This window comes from Oncorhynchus gorbuscha, linkage group LG12 (genome assembly GCF_021184085.1).
Source record: "Oncorhynchus gorbuscha isolate QuinsamMale2020 ecotype Even-year linkage group LG12, OgorEven_v1.0, whole genome shotgun sequence".
Lineage (NCBI taxonomy): Eukaryota > Metazoa > Chordata > Actinopteri > Salmoniformes > Salmonidae > Oncorhynchus > Oncorhynchus gorbuscha.
The window spans coordinates 2,569,605-2,597,488 of NC_060184.1; the positions used below are offsets into that span (position 1 = coordinate 2,569,605).

General features: G+C 42.2%; 1 protein-coding gene across 2 annotated transcripts in view; it reads left to right on the forward strand.

The window, feature by feature from the left end:
* The first annotated feature begins 24,545 nt into the window (after positions 1 to 24,545).
* LOC123991519 (protein LRATD1-like) overlaps positions 24,546 to 27,884 on the forward strand; it is a 4,334-nt gene continuing 995 nt past the window's right edge. Inside the window, exons 1-3 of one of the 2 annotated variants that reach the window (XM_046293130.1) lie at positions 24,546 to 24,703; positions 25,349 to 25,520; positions 27,837 to 27,884. The exon at positions 27,837 to 27,884 is cut by the window's right edge and continues 995 nt beyond it. In XM_046293130.1, the coding sequence (XP_046149086.1) occupies positions 25,392 to 25,520; positions 27,837 to 27,884 (177 nt within the window). In that variant the 5' untranslated portion in view covers positions 24,546 to 24,703; positions 25,349 to 25,391. Of the gene's footprint in view, positions 24,704 to 24,800; positions 25,172 to 25,348; positions 25,521 to 27,836 lie in introns of those variants that run through there. The other variant, XM_046293129.1, reaches the window with a different exon arrangement.

Sequence of the window (27,884 nt, forward strand, 5' to 3'; positions counted from 1 at the left end):
AGGAAGGCTCCGGCAGCACTGGACAGGCGGGAGCACCTGTAGGGATGAGATGGAGAGACAGCCTGGTGCAGGGGGCTGCCACCGGAGGGCTGGTGCGTGGAGGTGGTACCGGATAGACCGGACCATGCAGGCGCACTGGAGCTCTTGAGCACCGAGCCTGCCCAACCTTACCTGGTTGAATAAAAATAAGGTGGAAATGAAATTAAATCTAGAATCAGCTTCCTATATCGCAACAAAGCATCCTTCACTCATGCTGCCAAACATGCCCTCGTAAAACTGACCATCCTACCGATCCTTGACTTCGGCGATGTCATCTATAAAATAGCCTCCAACACTCTACTCAACAAATTGGATGTAGTCTATCACAGTGCCATCCGTTTTGTCACCAAAGCCCCATATACTTCCCACCACTGAGACCTGTATGCTCTTGTTGGTTGGCCCTCGCTTCATACTCGTCGCCAAACCCACTGGCTCCAGGTCATCTACAAGTCTCTGCTAGGTAAAGCCCTGCCTTATCTCAGCTCACTGGTCAACATAGCAGCACCCACTCATAGCACGCGCTCCAGCAGGTATATTTCACTGATCATCCCCAAAGACAATTCCTCCTTCGGACGCCTTTCCTTCCAGTTCTCTGCTGCCAATGACTGGAACAAACTGCAAAAATCACTGAAGCTGGAGACTCATATCTCCCTCACTAGCTTTAAGCACCAGCTGTCAGAGCAGCTCACAGATCACTGCACCTGTACATAACCCATCTACCTACCTCCTCCCCATACTGTATTTATTTATTTATCTTGCTCCTTTGCACCCCAGTATCTCTACTTGCACATTCATCTTCTGCACATCTACCATTCCATTGTTTTAAATTGCTATATTGTAATTACTTTGCCACCATGTCCTATTTATTGCCTTAACTCCCTTATCTTACCTTATTTGCACTCACTGTATAGACTTTTAGTTTTATATTTGTTCTACTGTATTATTGACTGTACGTTTTGTTTATTCCATGTGTAACTCTGTGTCGTTGTATGTGTCGAACTGTCAAATTGCTTTGCTTTATCTTGGCCAGGTTGCAGTTGCAATTGAGAACTTGTCTCAACTAGCCTACCCTGTTCTCCTGCATTCTAGTTTTACTTTGGTAAGTAAAGTGGATGTTTGTTGGGGAGAAGAACATCAACGTAACGGATGTGAAACGGCTAGCTTAGTTAGCGGTGGTGCGCGCTAAATAGCGTCATCATGTGTAACGGATGTGAAACGGCTAGCTTAGTGAGCGGTGGTGCGCGCTAAATAGCGTCATCATGTGTAACGGATGTGAAACGGCTAGCTTAGTTAGCGGTGGTGCGCGCTAAATAACGTTTCAATCGGTGACGTCACTTGCTCTGAGACCTTGAAGTAGTAGTTCCCCTTGCTCTGCAAGGGCCGTGGCTTTTGTGGAGCGATGGGTAACGATGCTTCGTGGGTGACTGTTGATGTGTGCAGAGGGTTCCTGGTTCGCTCCCAGGTATGGACGAGGGGACGGTCTAAAGTTAAACTGTTACATCAAGGAAATATTAGCTAGCTAGCGTGTCATGTATGCTCGGACAGCGTGTGTATGCCTAGTCAGGCCTACCCATGACCTATTTTCCCCTCAATAGATCAAATGAAGAAATTCGTTTTCCTGCAGGTAAATGAAGATCCTTAGCTGAATGAGAAAATGCATTTCTGAACTAGTGGATTTGCAATCATATATATTTTTTCACCTTTATTTAACTAGAAGCAAGGCGAAGCGAAGCAAGGCGGCTATCTCTGTCGCCGCAGGAAGTATGTAACTAGGCAAGGCAGTTAAAAACAAATTATTATTTATAATGACGGCCTAAGAACAGTGGGTTAACTGCCTTGTTCAGGGGCAGAACTTCAGATTTTTACCTTGTCAGCTCAGGGATTCAATCTTGCAACCTTATAGTTACTAGTCCAATGCTCTAAACACTAGGGTTTACCTGCAGCCCCAATATGCAAACCTTGTGATGTGATTCAACATCAATAAATGTTGTTGACACATTAAACAAATACAAAATTAAATGGATAACTTTGATTGATTCATTAAAAACGATTTTCGTTTTATTGGATTGATTCATGGTGCAGAAGACACATTTGACCAGTAGATGGCAGTATTACACCCTCAGCAGGTCAGTGCAGTGTTGATCTGATATGAGAAGCTGCCACCATTATCTATAGAAGACGGGGGTCTAATTATCTATAGAGAAGCTGCCACCATCAGCAGATCAGGGAAGCGTTGACCTGATATGTCTTCACATATTCATCTTCCTCCTCTTTCTCAGCGAACTACTTCTTCTTTGTTTATACATTAAACCCCGTCTTCTATAGATAATTAGAGCCCCGTATTCTATAGATAATTAGACCCCCGTCTTCTATAGATAATTAGACCCCCCTCTTCTATAGATAATTAGACCCCTCTCCTCTATAGATAATTAGACCCCCCTCCTCTATAGATAATTAGACCCCCTCCTCTATAGATAATTAGACCCCCTCTTCTATAGATAATTAGACCCCCTCTTCTATAGATAATTAGACCCCCTCTTCTATAGATAATTAGACCCCCTCTTCTATAGATAATTAGACCCCCTCTTCTATAGATAATTAGACCCTTGTCTTCTATAGATAATTAGACCCTTGTCTTCTATAGATAATTAGACCCTTGTCTTCTATAGATAATTAGACCCTTGTCTTCTATAGATAATTAGACCCTTGTCTTCTATAGATAATTAGACCCTTGTCTTCTATAGATAATTAGACCCTTGTCTTCTATAGATAATTAGACCCTTGTCTTCTATAGATAATTAGACCCTTGTCTTCTATAGATAATTAGACCATTGTCTTCTATAGATAATTAGACCCTTGTCTTCTATAGATAATTAGACCCTTGTCTTCTATAGATAATTAGACCCTTGTCTTCTATAGATAATTAGACCATTGTCTTCTATAGATAATTAGACCCTTGTCTTCTATAGATAATTAGACCATTGTCTTCTATAGATAATTAGACCCTTGTCTTCTATAGATAATTAGACCCTTGTCTTCTATAGATAATTAGACCCTTGTCTTCTATAGATAATTAGACCATTGTCTTCTATAGATAATTAGACCCTTGTCTTCTATAGATAATTAGACCCTTGTCTTCTATAGATAATTAGACCATTGTCTTCTATAGATAATTAGACCCTTGTCTTCTATAGATAATTAGACCCTTGTCTTCTATAGATAATTAGACCCTTGTCTTCTATAGATAATTAGACCCTTGTCTTCTATAGATAATTAGACCCTTGTCTTCTATAGATAATTAGACCATTGTCTTCTATAGATAATTAGACCCTTGTCTTCTATAGATAATTAGACCCTTGTCTTCTATAGATAATTAGACCCTTGTCTTCTATAGATAATTAGACCCTTGTCTTCTATAGATAATTAGACCCTTGTCTTCTATAGATAATTAGACCATTGTCTTCTATAGATAATTAGACCCTTGTCTTCTATAGATAATTAGACCCTTGTCTTCTATAGATAATTAGACCCTTGTCTTCTATAGATAATTAGACAGTCTATACTTTCTCATTTCAGCTTTAAGGTCTTTAGAGAAACCAGCCTCTGGGTTTTTTCTGATTTACAATAATAGTATAATATAAAGTAGATTTATAAAATAAGTGTACTGTAAAATATATGTATATATTATTTTATAGATCTAAATACACGGTTCAATGTTGTGTGTCATCACAGCCTGGAACAGGCAATTAATCTCTAATTACTACTTCCCTCACAATTAACACTTCGGTGTGTGTTTCCGCTACTCAGTGGGTTAAAGTGTAATCTCCCCACACAGAGACAGAGAGAGAGCCACTGTCGTTCCCACTAATGATTATATTCTAAATCACAGAGAAATTAGTTTGGAGCTTTTTGCACATTTTCATTATTGAGTCCTGAAGCGTTTCTGAATGTGAATTAGAAATGAATTGAGTGAAGGGATTGTATTGGATTGTCTATGGTAACCCAAAAGTTTTTATACACATATTTGTGAGCTTATGGACACTCACACATGCACACAGTCTTGTACAGCTGAACTTGTATGGAAACACAATTCAGTGCCATTCAAAATCCTATTTTCCTTAACCCCTAACCAGTACTTTTACCCTTACACTAACCTGAACCTTACACCAAAAAACCTAGCTCCTAACTCTAAAACTAACCCTCAACCACCTATAATTAGCATTTGACCTCATGGGGACGAACAAAATGTCTGTTCAGAAAACCTTTCTCTCTGTACAGCATCCCACCTCTCCTATAACAGTACAGCATCCCACCTCTCCTATAACAGTACAGTATCCCACCTCTCTTATAACAGTACAGTATCCCACCTCTCCTATAACAGTGTCGCTCATTCAGCCGACAGAAACTTTAAAGTGGTTCCCTCCATTAAGCAGCGAGTCGGAGTCAGATGCCTTCTCTGGTCTTTCCTCCACCTGTTACGGAGTCTGAGACGCCGAGGCCTCCCAGCATTATCTCTGACAAATTGAAAACCCTTGTCATTGGCGACTCCATTACCCGCAGTCTTAGACCTCAAAAGAATCATCCAGCGATCATTCACTGTTTACCCGGGGGCAGGGCTACCGACGTAAAGGCTAATCTGAAGATTGTGCTGGCTAAGGCTAAAACTGGTGAGTGTAGAGAGTATAGAGATATTGTTATCCACGTCGGCACCAACGATGTTAGGATGAAACAGTCAGAGGTCACTAAGCGCAACATAGCTTCAGCGTGTAAATCAGATAGAAAGATGTGTCGGCATCGAGTAATTGTCTCTGGCCCCCTCCCAGTTAGGGGGAGTGAGAGTCTCACAACTCAATCACTGGTTGAAAACGGTTTTCTGCCCCTCCCAAAAGATAGAATTTGTAGATAATTGGCCCCCTTTCTGGGACTCACCCACAAACAGGACCAAGCCTGACCTGCTGAGGAGTGACTGACTCCATCCTAGCTGGAGGGGTGCTCTCGTCTTATCTATGACCATAGACAGGGCTCTAACTCCTCTAGCTCCACAATGAGATAGGGTGCAGGCCATGCAGCAGGCTGTTAGCCAGCCTGCCAGCTTAGTGGAGTCTGCCACTAGCACAATCAGTGTAGTCAGCTCAGCTATCACCATTGAGACCGTGTCTGTGCCTCGATCTAGGTTAAACAAAACTAAACATGGCGGAGTTCTCCTTAGCAATCTCACTGGAATAAAGACCTCCATTCCTGTCATTATTGAAAGAGATCATGATACCTCACATCTCAAAATAGGGTTACTTAATGTTAGATCCATCACTTCCAAGGCAGTTATAGTCAATGAACTAATCACTGATCATAATCTTGATGTGAATGGCCTGACTGAAACATGGCTTAAGCCTGATGAATTTACTGTGTTAAATGAGGCCTCACCTCCTGGTTACACTAGTGACCATATCCCCCGTGCATCCCGCAAAGGCGGAGGTGTTGCTAACATTTATGACAGCAATTTTCAATTTACCAACAAACAAACGACTGCGTTTGTCTTTTGAGTTTCTAGTCATTTAATATCTACTGTTTACAGGCCTCCTGGGCCATATACAGCGTTCCTCACTGAGTTCCCTGAATTCCTATCGGACCTTGTAGTCATAGCAGATCATTTTCACATTTTTCGTGACTTTAAAATTCACATGGAAAAGTCCACAGACGCACTCAAAAAGGCTTTCGGAGCCATCATCGACTCAGGGGGTTTTGTCCAACATGTCTCTGGACCCACTCACTGTCCCAGTCATACTCCGGACCTACTGACTGTCCCAGTCATACTCCGGACCCACTCACTGTCCCAGTCATACTCTGGACCTACTGACTGTCCCAGTCATACTCCGGACCTACTGACTGTCCCAGTCATACTCTGGATCTACTGACTGTCCCAGTCATACTCTGGACCTACTGACTGTCCCAGTCATACTCTGGACCTACTGACTGTCCCAGTCATACTCTGGACCTACTCACTGTCCCAGTCATACTCTGGACCTACTGACTGTCCCAGTCATACTCCGGACCTACTGACTGACCCAGTCATACTCCGGACCTACTCACTGTCCCAGTCATACTCCGGACCTACTCACTGTCCCAGTCATACTCTGGACCTACTGACTGTCCCAGTCATACTCCGGACCTACTGACTGTCCCAGTCATACTCCGGACCTACTGACTGTCCCAGTCATACTCCAGACCTACTGACTGTCCCAGTCATACTCCAGACCTACTGACTGTCCCAGTCATACTCCAGACCTACTGACTGTCCCAGTCATACTCCGGACCTACTGACTGTCCCAGTCATACTCCGGACCTACTGACTGTCCCAGTCATACTCCGGACCTACTCACTGTCCCAGTCATACTCTGGACCTACTGACTGTACCAGTCATACTCTAGACCTACTGACTGTCCCAGTCATACTCCAGACCTACTGACTGTCCCAGTCATACTCTGGACCTACTGACTGTCCCAGTCATACTCTGGACCTACTCACTGTCCCAGTCATACTCTGGACCTACTCACTGTCCCAGTCATACTCTGGACCTACTCACTGTCCCAGTCATACTCTGGACCTACTGACTGTCCCAGTCATACTCTGGACCTACTGACTGTCCCAGTCATACTCTGGACCTACTGACTGTCCCAGTCATACTCTGGACCTACTGACTGTCCCAGTCATACTCTGGACCTACTCACTGTCCCAGTCATACTCTGGACCTACTCACTGTCCCAGTCATACTCTGGACCTAGTTTTGTGGAATAAATGTTGTGGATCTTAATATTTTTCCTCATAATCCTGGACTATCGGACCATAATGTTATTACTTTGGCCCAACAAATAATCTGCTCAACCAAGGATCATCAAAAGCCATGTTATAAATTCTCAGACAACCCAAAGATGCGCTTCCAGACTCCCACCATGGATGTCGGAGTACAAAACATACATATATATATTAAATCACTTCAGCAGTGATAGTATGAATTTCCTTGATGAAAAGATCATTAGAAAGTAAATAACAGACTCCTCTTTAAATCTGTGTATTTCTCCAAAGCTCAGTTGTCCTGAGTCTGCACAACTCTCCCAGGACCTAGGATCAAGAGAGACACTCAAGTCTGCAAGGATCTAGGATGAATGGAGAAGTGCAGGTTTAAAATCCTATATCACTCGACACATTCATGAAAATAGTCATGGCCTCTAAACCCTCAAGCTGCATACTGGACCCTATTCCAACTAAATTACTGAAAGAGCTGCTTCCTGTGCTTGGCCCTCCTATGTTGAACATAATAAATGGCTCCCTATCCTCCGGATGTGTACCAGACTCACTAAAAGTGACAGTAATAAAGCCTCTCTTGAAAAAGACAACTCTTGACCCGGAAAATGTAAAGAAGTATCCCCATCCCTCTCAAAATGTTTAGAAAAGGCTGTTGCATCTCACTGCATCTCACTGCCTTCCTGAAGACAAACAATGTAGACAAAATGCTTCAGTCTGGTTTTAGACCCCATCATAGCACTGAGACTGCACTTGTGAAGGTGGTAAATTACCTTTTAATGGCATCGGACCGAGGCTCTGCATCTGTCCTCGTGCTCCTAGACCTTAGTGCTGCTTTTGATACCATCGATCACCACATTCTTTTGGAGAGATTGGAAACCCAAATTGGTCTACACGGACAAGTTCTGGCCTGGTTTAGATCTCATCTGTCAGAAATATATCAGTTTGTCTCTGGGGATGGTTTGTCTTCTGACAAATAAATTGTACGTTTCGGCATTCCTCAAGGTTCCGTTTTAGGACCGGTATTGTTTTCAGTATATTTTCGACCTCTTGGTGATGTAATTCGGAAACACAATGTCAACTTTCACTGCTATGTGGAAGACACATGTGTATGTGACAAAATAAAATTTGATTTGAAGCTGGCAGCTTCCCAAAGACAGGACCATTAAAGGCCCCACTTCCCCTCTTCAACGGCCATCAACCCAAAAGCAGAGATAAGTATCTCGCTCCACTGAATTGACCAATCTGAGGAGGCTTGGCACTCTGTGACCCCTTGAACACATCTGGTGGAGAGGTCAGGAAAATTTAGTCTCCAAATACTGAGAGGCACGTGCTAAATCACTGCATAGTGAGAGACATGTATATATGCTATGTCATAATATCGCAACCGAATAGGATATGTTGGAGAAAACCAAAAGGTGCAACGCAGAACATTTGCGCCGCTTCCCCAGAAATCACCACATTAGCCATTTTGGACTGTGTGAATGAGGACATATTTTCCAGGTATATCTAGAAAATATTATCAAAATGTTGTCAATTACATAACAATCAAAGCCTCAATTAAAAGGTGATGATGTTTTTTAACCAATGGCGTATTGGTGTTTTTTATATATATAAATATATACACACAAACGTATACCCCTTGACTTTTTCAACATTTTGTTTACTGTCTTATTCTTGAAAGTAAAACATCTTATCTATGTTACCCAACTATTCTGATTCATCCCCAACACCATCTTCCCCAATTATCTCCTGGGTTTTTATACCTGTGTTTGTCTATCTGGGCCAGTTTGTCTTGTTTGTTAAAGTCAACCAGCAGTTTTTTCTCAGCTCCTGCTTTTTCCCAGTCTCTTTTTTTCCTCGCCCTCCTCAGCCACGCTCAAGGTACTAAACGATATCATAACCGCCATCGATAAAAGACAGTACTGTGCAGCCGTCTTCATCAACCTTGCCAAGGCATTCGACGCTGTCAATCACCATATTCTTATCGGCAGTCTCAGTAGCCTCGGTTTTTTCGGATGACTGCCTTGCCTGGTTCACCAATTACTTTGCAGACAGAGTTCAGTGTGTCAAATCAGAGGGCATGCTGTCCGGTCCTCTGGCAGTCTCTATGGGGGTGCCACAGGGTTCAATTCTCGGGCCGACTATTTTCTCTGTATATATCAATGATGTTTCTCTTGCTGCGGGCGATTCCCTGATCCACCTCTACGCAGACGACACCATTCTATATACTTCCGGCCCGTCCTTGGACACTGTGCTATCTATCCTCCAAACGAGCTTCAATGCCATACAACACTCCTTCCGTGGCCTCCAACTGCTCTTAAACGCTAGTAAAACCAAATGCATGCTTTTCAACCGTTCGCTGCCTGCACCCGCACACCTGACAAGCATCACCACCCTGGATGGTTACGACCTTGAATATGTGGACACCTATAAGTACCTAGGTGTCTGGCTAGACTGTAAACTCTCCTTCCAGACTGATATCAAACATCTCCAATCGAAAATCAAATCAAGAGTCGGCTTCCTATTCCGCAACAAAGCCTCCTTCACTCACGCCGCCAAACTTACCCTAGTAAAACGGACTATCCTACCGATCCTCGACTTTGGCGATGTCATCTACAAAATTGCTTCCAACACTCTACTCAGCAAACTGGATGCAGTCTATCACAGTGCCATCCGTTTTGTCACTAAAGCACCTTATACCACCCACCACTGCGACTTGTATGCTCTAGCCGGCTGGCCCTCGCTACATATTCGTCGCCAGACCCACTGGCTCCAGGTCATCTACAAGTCAATGCTAGGTAAAGCTCCGTCTTATCTCAGTTCACTGGTCACGATGGCAACACCCATCCGTAGCACGCGCTCCAGCAGGTGTATCTCACTGATCATCCCTAAAGCCAACACCTCATTTGGCCGCCTTTCGTTCCAGTACTCTGCTGCCTGTGACTGGAACGAATTGCAAAAATCGCTGAAGTTGGAGACTTTTATCTCCCTCACCAACTTCAAACATCAGCTATCTGAGCAGCTAACCGATCGCTGCAGCTGTACATAGTCTATTGGTAAATAGCCCACCCATTTTCACCTACCTCATCCCCATACTGTTTTTATTTATTTACTTTTCTGCTCTTTTGCACACCAATATCTCTACCTGTACATGACCATCTAATCATTTATCACTCCAGTGTTAATCTGCAAAATTGTAATTATTCGCCTACCTCCTCATGCCTTTTGCACACATTGTATATAGACTCCCCTTTTTTTCTACTGTGTTATTGACTTGTTAATAGTTTACTCCTTGTGTAACTCTGTATTGTCTGTTCACACTGCTATGCTTTATCTTGGCCAGGTCGCAGTTGCAAATGAGAACTTGTTCTCAACTAGCCTACCTGGTTAAATAAAGGTGAAATTTAAAAAAATTAAAAATGTAAAAAAAATTGACCCTCTGCCTGTCCTGCCTGGTTTTGACCCTCTGCCTGTCCTGCCTGAGCCTGCCTGGTTTTAACCCTCTGCCTGTCCTGCCTGAGCCTGCCTGCTGTCCTGTGCCTTTGCCTCTACTCTGGAGTATCGACCCCTGCCTGCCTTGACCTGTCGTTTGCCTGCTTCTGTTGTTGCAATAAACATTGTTACTCCATCACAGTCTGCACTTGGGTCTTACCTGAAACCTAATAAATAGTGGAGGCCACTGTGTTCTTGGGCATTGTCCTTCAATGCTGCAGAAATGTTTTGTTACCCTTCCCCAGATGTGTGCCTTGACGAAATGTTGTCCAGCAGCTTTACGGACAATTCCTTCAACTTCATGGCTTGATTTTTACTCTGACATTCACTGTCAACTGTGAAACCTTTTATAGACAGGTGTGTTATATAGACAGGTGTGTTATATAGACAGGTGTGTTATATAGACAGGTGTGTTATATAGACTGGTGTGTTATATAGACAGGTGTGTTATATAGACTGGTGTGTTATATAGACAGGTGTGTTATATAGACAGGTGTGTTATATAGACAGGTGTGTTATATAGACAGGTGTGTTATATAGACTGGTGTGTTATATAGACAGGTGTGTTATATAGACAGGTGTGTTATATAGACTGGTGTGTTATATAGACAGGTGTGTTATATAGACTGGTGTGTTATATAGACAGGTGTGTTATATAGACAGGTGTGTTATATAGACAGGTGTGTTATATAGACAGGTGTGTTATATAGACAGGTGTGTTATATAGACAGGTGTGTTATATAGACAGGTGTGTTATATAGACAGGTGTGTTATATAGACAGGTGTGTTATATAGACAGGTGTGTTATATAGACAGGTGTGTTATATAGACAGGTGTGTTATATAGACAGGTGTGTTATATAGACAGGTGTGTTATATAGACAGGTGTGTTATATAGACAGGTGTGTTATATAGACAGGTGTGTTATATAGACAGGTGTGTTATATAGACAGGTGTGTTATATAGACAGGTGTGTTATATAGACAGGTGTGTTATATAGACAGGTGTGTTATATAGACTGGTGTGTTATATAGACAGGTGTGTTATATAGACAGGGTGTGTTATATAGACAGGTGTGTTATATAGACAGGTGTGTTATATAGACAGGTGTGTTATATAGACAGGTGTGTTATATAGACAGGTGTGTTATATAGACAGGTGTGTTATATAGACAGGTGTGTTATATAGACAGGTGTGTTATATAGACAGGTGTGTTATATAGACAGGTGTGTTATATAGACAGGTGTGTTATATAGACAGGTGTGTTATATAGACAGGTGTGTTATATAGACAGGTGTGTTATATAGACAGGTGTGTTATATAGACAGGTGTGTTATATAGACAGGTGTGTTATATAGACAGGTGTGTTATATAGACTGGTGTGTTATATAGACAGGTGTGTTATATAGACAGGTGTGTTATATAGACAGGTGTGTTATATAGACAGGTGTGTTATATAGACAGGTGTGTTATATAGACTGGTGTGTTATATAGACAGGTGTGTTATATAGACAGGTGTGTTATATAGACAGGTGTGTTATATAGACAGGGTGTGTTATATAGACAGGGTGTGTTATATAGACTGGTGTGTTATATAGACAGGTGTGTTATATAGACTGGTGTGTTATATAGACTGGTGTGTTATATAGACAGGTGTGTTATATAGACAGGTGTGTTATATAGACAGGTGTGTTATATAGACAGGTGTGTTATATAGACAGGTGTGTTATATAGACAGGTGTGTTATATAGACAGGTGTGTTATATAGACAGGTGTGTTATATAGACAGGTGTGTTATATAGACAGGTGTGTTATATAGACAGGTGTGTTATATAGACAGGTGTGTTATATAGACAGGTGTGTTATATAGACAGGTGTGTTATATAGACAGGTGTGTTATATAGACAGGTGTGTTATATAGACAGGTGTGTTATATAGACAGGTGTGTTATATAGACAGGTGTGTTATATAGACAGGTGTGTTATATAGACAGGTGTGTTATATAGACAGGTGTGTTATATAGACAGGTGTGTTATATAGACAGGTGTGTTATATAGACTGGTGTGTTATATAGACAGGTGTGTTATATAGACAGGTGTGTTATATAGACAGGTGTGTTATATAGACAGGTGTGTTATATAGACTGGTGTGTTATATAGACAGGTGTGTTATATAGACAGGTGTGTTATATAGACAGGTGTGTTATATAGACAGGGTGTGTTATATAGACAGGGTGTGTTATATAGACTGGTGTGTTATATAGACAGGTGTGTTATATAGACTGGTGTGTTATATAGACTGGTGTGTTATATAGACAGGTGTGTTATATAGACAGGTGTGTTATATAGACAGGTGTGTTATATAGACAGGTGTGTTATATAGACAGGTGTGTTATATAGACAGGTGTGTTATATAGACTGGTGTGTTATATAGACAGGTGTGTTATATAGACAGGTGTGTTATATAGACAGGTGTGTTATATAGACAGGTGTGTTATATAGACAGGTGTGTTATATAGACAGGTGTGTTATATAGACAGGTGTGTTATATAGACAGGTGTGTTATATAGACAGGTGTGTTATATAGACAGGTGTGTTATATAGACAGGTGTGTTATATAGACAGGTGTGTTATATAGACAGGTGTGTTATATAGACAGGTGTGTTATATAGACAGGTGTGTTATATAGACAGGTGTGTTATATAGACAGGTGTGTTATATAGACAGGTGTGTTATATAGACAGGTGTGTTATATAGACAGGTGTGTTATATAGACAGGTGTGTTATATAGACAGGTGTGTTATATAGACAGGTGTGTTATATAGACTGGTGTGTTATATAGACAGGTGTGTTATATAGACAGGTGTGTTATATAGACAGGGTGTGTTATATAGACAGGGTGTGTTATATAGACTGGTGTGTTATATAGACAGGTGTGTTATATAGACTGGTGTGTTATATAGACTGGTGTGTTATATAGACAGGTGTGTTATATAGACAGGTGTGTTATATAGACAGGTGTGTTATATAGACAGGTGTGTTATATAGACAGGTGTGTTATATAGACAGGTGTGTTATATAGACTGGTGTGTTATATAGACTGGTGTGTTATATAGACAGGTGTGTTATATAGACAGGTGTGTTATATAGACAGGTGTGTTATATAGACAGGTGTGTTATATAGACAGGTGTGTTATATAGACAGGTGTGTTATATAGACAGGTGTGTTATATAGACAGGTGTGTTATATAGACAGGTGTGTTATATAGACAGGTGTGTTATATAGACAGGTGTGTTATATAGACAGGTGTGTTATATAGACAGGTGTGTTATATAGACAGGTGTGTTATATAGACAGGTGTGTTATATAGACTGGTGTGTTATATAGACTGGTGTGTTATATAGACAGGTGTGTTATATAGACAGGTGTGTTATATAGACAGGTGTGTTATATAGACAGGTGTGTTATATAGACAGGTGTGTTATATAGACTGGTGTGTTATATAGACAGGTGTGTTATATAGACAGGTGTGTTATATAGACAGGTGTGTTATATAGACAGGGTGTGTTATATAGACAGGGTGTGTTATATAGACTGGTGTGTTATATAGACAGGTGTGTTATATAGACTGGTGTGTTATATAGACTGGTGTGTTATATAGACAGGTGTGTTATATAGACAGGTGTGTTATATAGACAGGTGTGTTATATAGACAGGTGTGTTATATAGACAGGTGTGTTATATAGACTGGTGTGTTATATAGACAGTGTGTTATATAGACAGGTGTGTTATATAGACAGGTGTGTTATATAGACAGGTGTGTTATATAGACAGGTGTGTTATATAGACAGGTGTGTTATATAGACAGGTGTGTTATATAGACAGGTGTGTTATATAGACAGGTGTGTTATATAGACAGGTGTGTTATATAGACAGGTGTGTTATATAGACAGGTGTGTTATATAGACAGGTGTGTTATATAGACAGGTGTGTTATATAGACAGGTGTGTTATATAGACAGGTGTGTTATATAGACAGGTGTGTTATATAGACAGGTGTGTTATATAGACAGGTGTGTTATATAGACAGGTGTGTTATATAGACAGGTGTGTTATATAGACAGGTGTGTTATATAGACTGGTGTGTTATATAGACAGGTGTGTTATATAGACAGGTGTGTTATATAGACAGGTGTGTTATATAGACAGGTGTGTTATATAGACAGGTGTGTTATATAGACTGGTGTGTTATATAGACAGGTGTGTTATATAGACAGGTGTGTTATATAGACAGGTGTGTTATATAGACAGGGTGTGTTATATAGACAGGGTGTGTTATATAGACTGGTGTGTTATATAGACAGGTGTGTTATATAGACTGGTGTGTTATATAGACTGGTGTGTTATATAGACAGGTGTGTTATATAGACAGGTGTGTTATATAGACAGGTGTGTTATATAGACAGGTGTGTTATATAGACTGGTGTGTTATATAGACAGGTGTGTTATATAGACAGGTGTGTTATATAGACAGGTGTGTTATATAGACAGGTGTGTTATATAGACAGGTGTGTTATATAGACTGGTGTGTTATATAGACAGGTGTGTTATATAGACAGGTGTGTTATATAGACAGGTGTGTTATATAGACAGGTGTGTTATATAGACAGGTGTGTTATATAGACAGGTGTGTTATATAGACTGGTGTGTTATATAGACAGGTGTGTTATATAGACAGGTGTGTTATATAGACAGGTGTGTTATATAGACAGGTGTGTTATATAGACAGGTGTGTTATATAGACTGGTGTGTTATATAGACAGGTGTGTTATATAGACAGGTGTGTTATATAGACAGGTGTGTTATATAGACAGGTGTGTTATATAGACAGGTGTGTTATATAGACAGGTGTGTTATATAGACAGGTGTGTTATATAGACAGGTGTGTTATATAGACAGGTGTGTTATATAGACAGGTGTGTTATATAGACAGGTGTGTTATATAGACAGGTGTGTTATATAGACTGGTGTGTTATATAGACAGGTGTGTTATATAGACAGGTGTGTTATATAGACAGGTGTGTTATATAGACAGGGTGTGTTATATAGACAGGGTGTGTTATATAGACTGGTGTGTTATATAGACAGGTGTGTTATATAGACTGGTGTGTTATATAGACTGGTGTGTTATATAGACAGGTGTGTTATATAGACAGGTGTGTTATATAGACAGGTGTGTTATATAGACAGGTGTGTTATATAGACAGGTGTGTTATATAGACTGGTGTGTTATATAGACAGGTGTGTTATATAGACAGGTGTGTTATATAGACAGGTGTGTTATATAGACAGGTGTGTTATATAGACAGGTGTGTTATATAGACTGGTGTGTTATATAGACAGGTGTGTTATATAGACAGGTGTGTTATATAGACAGGTGTGTTATATAGACAGGTGTGTTATATAGACAGGTGTGTTATATAGACAGGTGTGTTATATAGACTGGTGTGTTATATAGACAGGTGTGTTATATAGACAGGTGTGTTATATAGACAGGTGTGTTATATAGACAGGTGTGTTATATAGACAGGTGTGTTATATAGACTGGTGTGTTATATAGACAGGTGTGTTATATAGACAGGTGTGTTATATAGACAGGTGTGTTATATAGACAGGTGTGTTATATAGACAGGTGTGTTATATAGACAGGTGTGTTATATAGACAGGTGTGTTATATAGACAGGTGTGTTATATAGACAGGTGTGTTATATAGACAGGTGTGTTATATAGACAGGTGTGTTATATAGACAGGTGTGTTATATAGACTGGTGTGTTATATAGACAGGTGTGTTATATAGACAGGTGTGTTATATAGACAGGTGTGTTATATAGACAGGTGTGTTATATAGACAGGTGTGTTATATAGACAGGTGTGTTATATAGACAGGTGTGTTATATAGACTGGTGTGTTATATAGACAGGTGTGTTATATAGACAGGTGTGTTATATAGACTGGTGTGTTATATAGACAGGTGTGTTATATAGACTGGTGTGTTATATAGACAGGTGTGTTATATAGACAGGTGTGTTATATAGACAGGTGTGTTATATAGACAGGTGTGTGTTATATAGACAGGTGTGTTATATAGACAGGTGTGTTATATAGACTGGTGTGTTATATAGACAGGTGTGTTATATAGACAGGGTGTGTTATATAGACAGGTGTGTTATATAGACAGGTGTGTTATATAGACAGGTGTGTTATATAGACTGGTGTGTTATATAGACTGGTGTGTTATATAGACAGGTGTGTTATATAGACAGGTGTGTTATATAGACAGGTGTGTTATATAGACAGGTGTGTTATATAGACAGGTGTGTTATATAGACAGGTGTGTTATATAGACAGGTGTGTTATATAGACAGGTGTGTTATATAGACAGGTGTGTTATATAGACAGGTGTGTTATATAGACAGGTGTGTTATATAGACAGGTGTGTTATATAGACAGGTGTGTTATATAGACAGGTGTGTTATATAGACAGGTGTGTTATATAGACAGGTGTGTTATATAGACAGGTGTGTTATATAGACAGGTGTGTTATATAGACTGGTGTGTATATATAGACTGGTGTGTTATATAGACAGGTGTGTTATATAGACAGGTGTGTTATATAGACTGGTGTGTTATATAGACAGGTGTGTTATATAGACAGGTGTGTTATATAGACAGGTGTGTTATATAGACTGGTGTGTTATATAGACAGGTGTGTTATATAGACAGGTGTGTTATATAGACTGGTGTGTTATATAGACAGGTGTGTTATATAGACAGGTGTGTTATATAGACAGGTGTGTTATATAGACTGGTGTGTTATATAGACAGGTGTGTTATATAGACTGGTGTGTTATATAGACTGGTGTGTTATATAGACAGGTGTGTTATATAGACAGGTGTGTTATATAGACTGGTGTGTTATATAGACAGGTGTGTTATATAGACAGGTGTGTTATATAGACTGCTGTGTTATATAGACAGGTGTGTTATATAGACAGGTGTGTTATATAGACTGGTGTGTTATATAGACTGGTGTGTTATATAGACTGGTGTGTTATATAGACAGGTGTGTTATATAGACTGGTGTGTTATATAGACTGGTGTGTTATATAGACAGGTGTGTTATATAGACTGGTGTGTTATATAGACAGGTGTGTTATATAGACAGGTGTGCTATATAGACAGGTGTGTTATATATACAGGTGTGTTATATAGACAGGTGTGTTATATAGACTGGTGTGTTATATAGACAGGTGTGTTATATAGACAGGTGTGTTATATAGACAGGTGTGTTATATAGACAGGTGTGTTATATAGACAGGTGTGTTATATAGACAGGTGTGTTATATAGTCAGGTGTGTGCCTTTCCAAATCATGTCCAATCAATTGAATTTACAACAGGTGGACTCCAATCAAGTTGTAGAAACATCTCAAGGATGATCAATGGAAACAGGATGCACCTGAGCTCAAATTTCGAGTCTCACAACAAAGGGTCTGAATGTTTATGTAAATAAGGTATTTCAGTTTATTTTTTACATACATTTGCAAAAACAAATCTAAAAAACAGTTTTCACTTTGTCATTACGGAGTATTTTGTGTAGATTGATGAGGGAGAAAATATAATTTAAACCATTTTAGAAATAAGGCTGTAACGTAACAAATTGTCGAAAAATGGAAGGGGTCTGAATACCTTCCGAATGCGATGTATGTTTTCTCAACAGGTTATAGTCAATAATATCAAAGGCTGCACTGAAATCTAACAGTACAGCTCCCACAAACTTCTCATGATCAATTTATTTCAACCAATCATCAGTCATTTGTGTCAGTGCAGTACATGTTGTGTGCCCTTCTCTATAAGCCTCGCTGAAAGTCTGTTATTCATTCGTTTAAAGAGAAATAGCATTGTATTTGGTCAAACACCATTTTTTCCCAACAGTTACCTAAGAGCTGGCAGCTGATTGGTCGGCTGTTAGAACTAGTAAAGGCCACTTTACCACTCTTAAGTAGCTGAATGACTTTGGCTTCCCTCCAGGCCTGAGGACAAAGACTTTCCTCTAGGCTCAGATTAAAGATATGACAGATAGGAGTGGCTATAGAGTCAGCTACCATCCTCAGTAGGAGTGGCTATAGAGTCAGCTACCATCCTCAGTAGGAGTGGCTATAGAGTCAGCTACCATCCTCAGTAGGAGTGGCTATAGAGTCAGCTACCATCCTCAGTAGGAGTGGCTATAGAGTCAACTACCATCCTCAGTAGGAGTGGCTATAGAGTCAGCTACCATCCTCAGTAGGGTGGCTATAAGTCAGCTACCATCCTCAGTAGGAGTGGCTATAGAGTCAGCTACCATCCTCTGGCTATAGAGTCAGCTACCATCCTCAGTAGGAGTGGCTATAGAGTCAGCTACCATCCTCAGTAGGAGTGGCTATAGAGTCAACTACCATCCTCAGTAGGAGTGGCTATAGAGTCAGCTACCATCCTCAGTAGGAGTGGCTATAGAGTCAGCTACCATCCTCAGTAGGAGTGGCTATAGAGTCAGCTACCATCCTCAGTAGGAGTGGCTATAGAGTCAGCTACCATCCTCAGTAGGAGTGGCTATAGAGTCAGCTACCATCCTCAGTAGGAGTGGCTATAGAGTCAACTACCATCCTCAGTAGGAGTGGCTATAGAGTCAGCTACCATCCTCAGTAGGAGTGGCTATAGAGTCAGCTACCATCCTCAGTAGGAGTGGCTATAGAGTCAGCTACCATCCTCAGTAGGAGTGGCTATAGAGTCAGCTACCATCCTCAGTAGGAGTGGCTATAGAGTCAGCTACCATCCTCAGTAGGAGCTATAGTCAGCTACCATCCTCAGTAGTGGCTATAGAGTCAGCTACCATCCTCAGTAGAGTCAGCTACCATCCTCAGTAGGAGTGGCTATAGAGTCAGCTACCATCCTCAGTAGGAGTGGCTATAGAGTCAGCTACCATCCTCAGTAGGAGTGGCTATAGAGTCAGCTACCATCCTCAGTAGGAGTGGCTATAGAGTCAGCTACCATCCTCAGTAGGAGTGGCTATAGAGTCAGCTACCATCCTCAGTAGGAGTGGCTATAGAGTCAGCTACCATCCTCAGTAGGAGTGGCTATAGAGTCAGCTACCATCCTCAGTAGGAGTGGCTATAGAGTCAGCTACCATCCTCAGTAGGAGTGGCTATAGAGTCAGCTACCATCCTCAGTAGGAGTGGCTATAGAGTCAGCTACCATCCTCAGTAGGAGTGGCTATAGAGTCAGCTACCATCCTCAGTAGGAGTGGCTATAGAGTCAGCTACCATCCTCAGTAGGAGTGGCTATAGAGTCAGCTACCATCCTCAGTAGGAGTGGCTATAGAGTCAGCTACCATCCTCAGTAGGAGTGGCTATAGAGTCAGCTACCATCCTCAGTAGGAGTGGCTATAGAGTCAGCTACCATCCTCAGTAGGAGTGGCTATAGAGTCAGCTACCATCCTCAGTAGGAGTGGCTATAGAGTCAGCTACCATCCTCAGTAGGAGTGGCTATAGAGTCAGCTACCATCCTCAGTAGGAGTGGCTATAGAGTCAGCTACCATCCTCAGTAGGAGTGGCTATAGAGTCAGCTACCATCCTCAGTAGGAGTGGCTATAGAGTCAGCTACCATCCTCAGTAGGAGTGGCTATAGAGTCAGCTACCATCCTCAGTAGGAGTGGCTATAGAGTCAACTACCATCCTCAGTAGGAGTGGCTACCATCCTCAGTAGGAGTGGCTATAGAGTCAGCTACCATCCTCAGTAGGAGTGGCTATAGAGTCAGCTACCATCCTCAGTAGGAGTGGCTATAGAGTCAGCTACCATCCTCAGTAGGAGTGGCTATAGAGTCAGCTACCATCCTCAGTAGGAGTGGCTATAGAGTCAGCTACCATCCTCAGTAGCTTTCCATCTAAGTTGTCAATGCCAGGAGGTTTGTCATTATTGATAGTTAACAATCATTTCCCCACCTCTCCCACACTAACTTGACAAAATTCAATCTTGCAATGCTGTTCTTTCATTATTTGTTTTCTTGTACATTAGTACGACGGCTCACTGTTTGTTGTTGGCATTTCCTGCCTAAGTTTGCCCACTTTGCCCATGAAGTAGTATAATTGTCAATATCAAATGGTTTTTTGGTGAATAAGCCATCTGATTCGATGAAACATGGAGATGAATTTGTCATTCTGCCCATAATTTTATTTAAAGTTCTACAAAGTGTTTTCCATCATTCTTCATATTGTTGATCTTGGTTTTTCATAATACAGCTTCTTGTTCTTCTTGTTGAGTTTAGTCACATCATTTCTCAATGTGCAGTAAGTCAGCCAATCAGATGTGCAGCCAGTCAGTCAGCCAATCAGATGTGCAGCCAGTCAGTCAGCCAATCAGATGTGCAGCCAGTCAGTCAGCCAATCAGATGTGCAGCCAGTAAGTCAGCCAATCAGATGTGCAGCCAGTCAGTCAGCCAATCAGATGTGCAGCCAGTCAGTCAGCCAATCAGATGTGCAGCCAGTCAGTCAGCCAATCAGATGTGCAGCCAGTCAGTCAGCCAATCAGATGTGCAGCCAGATTTATTAGCCACTCCTGTTGCCACATCTCTTTCAACCAGACAGTGTTTCAATTCCTCATCGATCCACGGAGCCTTAACAGTTCTAACAGTCCGTTTCTTAACAGGTGAAAGTTTATCAATAATTGGAAGAAGCAATTTCATAAATTCATCAAGTGCAGCATCTGGATGCTACTCATTATTCACATCAGACCCCAAAATATTTTTTATCATCATCCACATAAGAGTCACAGCTAAATATTTTATACACTATTTTAGGCCCAGCTATGTAACTGCCATAGGGTGTCATTAACTAAGGTAGGCTATGTTTTAACTAGCATAGGGTGTCATTAACTAAGGTAGGCTATGTTTTAACTAGCATAGGGTGTCATTAACTAAGGTAGACTATTATTTAACTAGCATAGGGTGTCATTAACTAAGGTAGACTATTATTTAACTACCATAGGGTGTCATTAACTCATTATTTATCTTTTCTTACATGGAATTGTCTTAGTATACTTAGTACTTAGTATACTTGATTTTTAAATAGTGATCGTTCTTGTTATTATGTCACAATTATTCTCTAGGTCCTCAGAGCTCAAGACACCATCCCAATCGATTATTTTTAAGTCATTTTCAAAATGGACCAAGTCTCTTTTTGGTAAACAACTATCAAATAGGGGAGAGGTGTTGTGCCGTGAGGTGTTGCTTTATCTGTTTTTTTAAAAACCAGGTTTGCTGTTAATTTGAGCAATATGAGATGGAATGGAGTTCCATGCAATAAGGGCTCCATATAATACTGTACGCTTTCTTGAATTTGATCTGGATTTGGAGACTGTGAAAAGACGCCTGGTGACATGTCTGGTGGGGTACGTGTGTGTGTCAGAGCTGATGTGCCATTTTGAAGTCTCCTTACTGTCAAATTTGTATAGCGCCTTACAATCATCACACATAGACGACACTGCCATCATCCTCTTCTACCACTTCAGCAAATATTTCCCAGACATTGATCTACCAAGAGAGATCTCATCTATATTTTTCATAGCCGTCTATTTACAACCACAAACCGTTAGCTTAGCATCCGCTTCATTTTGGTCATCTGACCACTTCTGTATTGAATGTGTCTCTGGTACTTCCTGTTTGAGTTTTTGCTTGTAGGCAGGAATCAGGAGGATAGAATTAATGTCAGATTTGCCAAATGGAGAGCTTTTTATGCATCTCTGTGTGTGGAGTAAAGGTGGTCTAGAGTTGTTTCCCCTCTAGTTGCACACGTGCTGCTAGAAATGAGTTCAAACAGATTTCAGTTTTCCTGCATTAAAATCCCAGGCCACTGACCCAGATCCTGACCCTGACCCTGGAACTGACCCTGGCACTGGATCTGACCCTGGAACTGACACTGACCCTGGAACTGACCCAGCACTGACCCTGGAACTGACCCTGACCCCGACCCTGACCCTGGAACTGACCCAGCACTGACCCTGGAACTGACCCTGACCCCGACCCTGGAACTGACCCTAACCCAGATCCTGACCCTGGAACTGACCCTGGCACTGGAACTGACCCTGGCACTGGAACTGACCCTGGAACTGACCCTGACCCAGATCCTGACCCTGGAACTGACCCTGGCACTGGATCTGACCCTGGAACTGACCCTGACCCTGGAACTGACCCAGCACTGACCCTGGAACTGACCCTGACCCTGGAACTGACCCAGCACTGACCCTGGAACTGACCATGACCCTGGAACTGACCCTGACCCTGGAACTGACCCTGACCCTGGAACTGACCCTGACCCTGGAACTGACCCTGACCCCGACCCTGGAACTGACCCTAACCCAGATCCTGACCCTGGAACTAACCCTGACCCTGGAACTGACCCTGACCCTGGAACTGACCCTGGAACTAACCCTGACCCTGGAACTGACCCTGACCCTGGAACTGACCCTGACCCTGGCACTGGAACTCACCCTGGAACTAACCCTGACCCTGGAACTGACCCTGGAACTGACCCTGGAACTGACCCTGACCCTGGAACTGACCCTGGCACTGGAACTCACCCTGGAACTGACCCTGACCCTGGAACTGACCCTGGAACTGACACTGGAACTGACACTGGCACTGGAACTGACCCTGGAACTGACCCTGGCACTGGAACTGACCCTGGAACTGACCCTGACCCTGGAACTGACCCTGACCCTGGAACTGACCCTGGCACTGGAACTGACCCTGGAACTGACCCTGACCCTGGAACTGACCCTGGAACTGACCCTGGAACTGACCCTGACCCTGGAACTGACCCTGACCCTGGAACTGACCCTGACCCTGGAACTGACCCTGGAACTGACCCTGGCACTGGAACTCACCCTGGAACTAACCCTGACCCTGGAACTGACCCTGGAACTGACCCTGGAACTGACCCTGACCCTGGAACTGACCCTGGAACTGACACTGGAACTGACACTGGCACTGGAACTGACCCTGGAACTGACCCTGGCACTGGAACTGACCCTGGAACTGACCCTGACCCTGGAACTGACCCTGGAACTGACCCTGGCACTGGAACTGACCCTGGAACTGACCCTGGAACTTACCCTGACCCTGGAACTGACCCTGGAACTGACCCTGGAACTGACCCTGACCCTGGAACTGACCCTGGCACTGGAACTGACCCTGGCACTGGAACTGACCCTGGAACTGACCCTGACCCTGGAACTGACCCTGACCCTGGAACTAACCCTGCTTACTCAATCGTGTTTTTGTTCTACTTTACTTTATAGTACTACGGATATTGATTACTGCATTGTTGGGAAAGAGCAAGAAAGGTATTTCACTACAAAATGTGAAACTTAAAAGGAATGTGTTCTCAGTCAACTTACCTGGTAAAAAAAGGGTTAAATGACATTATAGTCATTTAGTAGATACTTATGTACACACACCTCTCTGTCTGTCTCGTATTCTAGTATTCCTCCTCCCTACAATAAGTTAACATTGCCAAAGCAAGTAAAGTAGATAATATACAAAAATGAAATGAACAATATAAATGAACAGTAAACTTTACACTCACAGAAGTTCCAATAGCATAAAGACATTACAAATCTCATTTTATGTATATATACAGTCTCTCTCTGTCTCGTATTCCTCCTCTCCCTCTAACAACAACACCATGCCACCCTCTGTCAGGCCCTTACAACCGGATGTTCTGCTTTTCAGGGGGAATGGAACCTGTCCTGCGCTCCAGTTTGGACGTTAACGAGGTGACACTCCATGTTAACTCCTCCTCCACATTCTCTGGATTGGTTGAACAGTGCAGAAGAGAACCTCCCACGACAGTGGTTCTTCATCTTGTCAAGAGCAGTATGTAGGATCTAGTTTCAGACGTTGTTTTTTACGCATGCTACAGTAGGTTAGGCCACAGTAACAAAAACACCACTTGCTACTCCTCGCCCACGCTATTGGAGGCTGGCTTGATTGACGTGGGGATCAGGCTTTCTGATTGGCCAATGCAGAATGAGAAAGTGACCTTGGACCAATGGGCTGCGCCGAGGGCGGGTATTGCTAGTGAAGGCGGAGCTCTCCGAGTTAGACCTACTTAAAGACGAGAGGAGCCGAAAACACACGTTACGCACACAGGCTGCGGGAGGATTGGGGGATAGAAGGAGAGTGTAAAAGAGAGAGAGACAGACAGAGGGAGACAGAGACGGAGAGAGAAAGCCCACGGATGGAACGACAGGATATATAACCGTTTGTCCGGGTCTTGTGCAGGTAACCACTTCTATAAATCCGTCTTCCACACTCAGTGTGTTAAAGGTTCATGCGTTATTATCCCACGGTGCGTCTGTCTGGCGGGGCATAGACACATCTGAAGCTTTTTGTCAGGGCGCACTCTTTTCTTTCTACAAGAGGGCAGAAGTGCACCTGGCTCTCTCTCTTTTCCCTTTTTAACTGTGGCTTTTCTGGCCTGCTCTCTCTCTCTCTCTCTCCAGCCCAGCTGTTTTCTCAACCTTTTGTCTTTCAGTAAACCAGAGTAGATGCCTGGTTAAAGGCATGGGATAGGATGAGCGCGACAGACCAGTGTTCTCGTCTTTCAAAAGGAACGCGGTTCAGTAACTGGAGAGTTGATCATTGACCTCGCTACGTGACTGTGGACTGTTTTCTCTGGCTGTGGAGTATGTGAGTCTAGCGGACCAGTGCAGTCTACCGGGCACTGTGCGCACTATTTTAAATGCAAATGTAAACCTTTTAACTACGTCACTCCAGTGAAAGTATTTTTTTATATTTCTCCAACTTGTGATTTAGTGTAATGAGCCTATTTAGTGGAGATTCCTTTTTGGTTGTTGTTTTTGTATCCCAACACTCACGTCTCTCTTCCCCACTCGGTCTCCCGCCCATCCCCTCCTACCTCCCCAGGCACCTTATTCCATGCCTGTCCTCTGTTGGGGCTTTGTCATTGATGGGAAACCACCTGGACCGGATAACTCACCTCAGCTACAGCGAGCTGCCCACCGGAGATCCGTCCGGACTGGAGAAAGAGGAGCTTAGGGTTGGAGTAGCATACTTCTTCTCCGACGAAGAGGAGGAGGTGGATATTATTTTTGTACATATATATATATATTCTTGACAATATGTTGGGAGGGGAACCTGTAACTTTGTTAGTTGGTCTGTGTGTATCTCTGCTGCTTTCGTTGTTCTCCTTTCCCTCAACCTGGGTTCCAATAAGGGATGATCTAAACACAACTGCCTCCTTTGAAGCATTCTTAGCCATCGCTCCGCATTCTTAGCCATCGCTCCACATTCTTAGCCATCGCTCCGCATTCTTAGCCATCGCTCCACATTCTTAGCCATCGCTCCACATTCTTAGCCATCGCTCCACATTCTTAGCCATCGCTCCGCATTCTTAGCCATCGCTCCGCATTCTTAGCCATCGCTCCACATTCTTAGCCATCGCTCCGCATTCTTAGCCATCGCTCCGCATTCTTAGCCATCGCTCCACATTCTTAGCCATCGCTCCGCATTCTTAGCCATCGCTCCGCATTCTTAGCCATCGCTCCGCATTCTTAGCCATCGCTCCACATTCTTAGCCATCGCTCCGCATTCTTAGCCATCGCTCCGCATTCTTAGCCATCGCTCCACATTCTTAGCCATCGCTCCACATTCTTAGCCATCGCTCCACATTCTTAGCCATCGCTCCACATTCTTAGCCATCGCTCCACATTCTTAGCCATCGCTCCACATTCTTAGCCATCGCTCCACATTCTTAGCCATCGCTCCACATTCTTAGCCATCGCTCCACATTCTTAGCCATCGCTCCACATTCTTAGCCATCGCTCCACATTCTTAGCCATCGCTCCACATTCTTAGCCATCGCTCCACATTCTTAGCCATCGCTCCACAAATGCTGTGGCCCTTGATGGGCAAGGGAAACCACTACTTCAAGGGCTCAGTGAGTCATGTCACAGATTGAAACGCTACTAGCGCGCACCACTAACTAGCTAGCCATTTTACACCAGTTGCACAGGTATCCTGTGCATATAACAAAATTAAACTCTGATTATTTTGATACATCTTTTCTTCCAATAAATGATTCTGTAATTTTATATAATCTTTAAGGTTTTTATTGACATTGTATGAAACACCTTTTTTAACCAACTTATTGCCTTATTTTTTTTGTATTTACATTTTACATTAATATTTTACATTTTAGTAAATTAGCAGACGTTCTTATCCAAGGCCCGGTTTCCCGGTATCGACGTAACCCAGGCTCGCGTGTTTTTAACGATGCATTGTTCCTACAATGTCCGAAGATGTAACATTTCCAAAACACTAGGCAGAGACGACAGTCGCTAGGTGCATCGTTGAGATATGTGTCAGTACTGATAGGATCTTGGATCAGCTTTCTCCATTCAAATCTTAACCTTAAAAACCATTTAATTATTTCACAATAGTGACGACTGATCAGCTCCTCGAGAGGTATTACCACCTACGGCTGCAAATATCGAGGAGGCTGATTCTAATGCTTACCCTATAAGCATTATAATGTGACTTGTCACTTTGTACATGTTAGGCTACACATCATTAAATGTATTGAGACAGATTATAGACAGAAGCCTACAAGTACAAAAAAATAGAACTCAATTGTTTGAACATGCTACAACTAGGCCTGTAGCCTAGCGTTTATTTTAGTAATCTCTCGGTTTTCATACGTGACTAATTTTTGTATCAATTGCCAAGACAATTTTGTAATAAAGTTATTGAAAGTCACAGAGCCGGATAAAACAGTTTTATTATTTATTATTTGATTCTATGTTCAGCGGAGATCTTCTGTTTTATAAAGTGACGTGGGAGGGCAAAAAAAGATTTTAAAAAGCATCTAACACTTAGCTGTTTTAAGGTAAAGATAAAACCGACGGTTTTGGGGGAAACAGCTTGGAGATTTAACAATGCTCCTACGAAGGGTCTAATGAGGAACTTAATTAGCCTCAAGATGCTTTTGGGAAAACTGAACCCTGAGCGACTTGCATGAGGAATTAGGGTTAAGTACCTTGCTTATGGGCACAGACATGTTTTTTCCCCCTAGTCAGGGATGCAAACCAACGACCTTTCGGTTTCTGTCCCAACGCTCCTCACTGTTTGGCTACCTGCCACCCATTTCATATTTCATCGCACTGTTGAGAGGAAGCGCTCAAGTAAGCATTTCATTGTACCATTTACATCTGTACCCTGTACCCATCTGTACCCTGTACCCATCTGTACCCTGTATGACTAATACACTTTTTGTTTTGCTCTTTAGGATTTTAGGCTTTGTATCTTTAAAACACTTCGTGACCACCGCTGATGGGCTTTACAAAATACATTTTATCGATTGAAAGTAATTTGATTTTGTTTTTTGATTTTCCAGGTGGATGATGGCGGAGGAGGCTACAACAAGGACCCCAGCCAGGAGGGC